The sequence below is a fragment of the Aplysia californica genome, unplaced genomic scaffold (genome assembly GCF_000002075.1).
Source record: "Aplysia californica isolate F4 #8 unplaced genomic scaffold, AplCal3.0 scaffold00122, whole genome shotgun sequence".
NCBI classification, from domain to species: domain Eukaryota; kingdom Metazoa; phylum Mollusca; class Gastropoda; order Aplysiida; family Aplysiidae; genus Aplysia; species Aplysia californica.
Window position 1 is genome coordinate 491,160 of NW_004797392.1, and position 1,687 is coordinate 492,846.

Below are 1,687 nucleotides of genomic sequence, written 5' to 3' on the forward strand. Positions count from 1 at the left end.
GGGGGAGGAGAAAGGAGGTGGGAGCACATACTATCAAAGAAATATAACTTAAAGTGGAGACAGCAGTATCAAATCAGAAGTGGCAATCTAAAAAATGCAAAAAAGGCAAAGTCTGTTTTTATATCATGAAATAATTATATTTGTTACAGAAGACAGGATAACAATTGCGTATTAAAGCCTGCATGCATCTTGCCAGTTATCGTTCAGTTAGCTTTGGGTATCTGACCTCCAGTCTATATGATCTGTAAAAAGTAAGACGACACTTTTTTTTCGATTCTGAGACCAAGACATTCGAATTTGAGCGAATTTGTGATTTCAATTGCTACATCTTCAATTACAAGCGGTGGAACTGTAGGTTTTAATCTTCATTTTCAATCCAAAATTAGAACAGTTTCTACCCAGAAGTGAACAATCACTTCCCCTTTTTAATCTTTTATTGTTACTAACAAAGTAATAAAGTATAGATTATGACGTCAGCCAATTTTGGTGTTATAAAGTGTTTTATGTCCCCGCTATTTACTTTCGGTCACCCACTCGTTATGACAGCAACAAACAAACTTCTTGGAAAGAAGAACATATCTATAAAAATCAAACAAAGCCCTAGAAACACACACACACTCAGTATAAATTTGTTTAAAAGCATAATATTTTACGACAGAAATCTCACAACGCCATTATCTGTGAAATGTTCATGTCTGGCTTAGCCGTGATGTCCCATGTAGCGGGAGGAAGCTCTTCCTCCACTCCCTTGGCGCATTCCGCTTCCGTGGCTGCTGCCCCTGCCTCCGTTGCGTCCGCCCATTTGTCCACCACGTCTGCCGCCGCTCATTCCAGACCCGGATCCTCTGCCACCGTGACCACTGGATGAACCCCTTCGGCTACCTCCACTTCCTCCCATGCGGGAACCGTGGCCTCCGGAGGAAGAACCGCGTCCGGAGCCCCCAGATCCTCCTCCTCTGGAGAACATCCCGAACCGGCTTCCACTTGACCCACTTGACCCTGAGCCATATCCTCCGCCAAAGCCTTGACGCATGCCGCCACTTCCTTGTCCGCCTCTACTTCCTCCGTGTTGACCTCCCGATCTCATCCCGGAGGAGCTGCCGCGAGATCCCCCAGAGCCACCACTGAAGTGTCCTCCAGATCCCGATGAGCCACTGCCGTATCCTCCACCATATCCTCCACTTTTCCCCCCTCCGTACCCTCCGCTGCCTCCGCTGCCTCCGCTGGACATACGACCCCCGTAGCCTCCTCCGCCACTGCTGCCACCGTATCCTTTGCTGACTACCGATCCGTAGCTGCCGCTTCCACCACTACCGTGAGATCCTCCATAGCTTCCACCGTGCCCGACTGCGTTGCCTCCCCTGCGGCCACCTCCTCCGTATTTCTTCGTCCTCCCTGAGTTGGCCACAGCCACTGCGCACGCAATCAGAACCAGTACGGCAAGAAACTTCATGTTTGCTGTGGGGACAAAACGTGGACATTAGAGCTATGGGAACCAGCTTTCACATTCGGACCTGTAAAGATGAAACCTTCATCGAGTAAAGAGGTCCAAATAATCAGGTGGTGATCTGCTAGCTCAGTTGATGTCATGCCGGACTACGGAGTGAACGGCCTTGGTTCGATTCCCAGACTGAGCGTTCCTGAACAGGTGTCTATTTATGGAGTTTTCAAAGCTCTCAAACTATTT

The 1,687-nt window shown here is 48.5% G+C and overlaps 1 protein-coding gene across 1 annotated transcript; it reads right to left on the reverse strand.

Annotated features, from left to right (window-relative positions):
- Window positions 1-115: 115 nt before the first annotated feature.
- Window positions 116-1,453, reverse strand: LOC101850795 (glycine-rich cell wall structural protein 2-like). The gene has a single exon (XM_005096179.3). The coding sequence runs from the start codon at window positions 1,451-1,453 to the stop codon at window positions 701-703; it is 753 nt and encodes a 250-aa protein (XP_005096236.1). The 3' UTR covers window positions 116-700.
- Window positions 1,454-1,687: the final 234 nt, after the last annotated feature.

Coding starts and splice junctions, on each gene's coding strand:
- LOC101850795 (XM_005096179.3), bottom strand. CDS start 1,453: ATGAAGTTTCTTGCCGTACTGGTTCTGATTGCGTGCGCAGTGGCTGTG.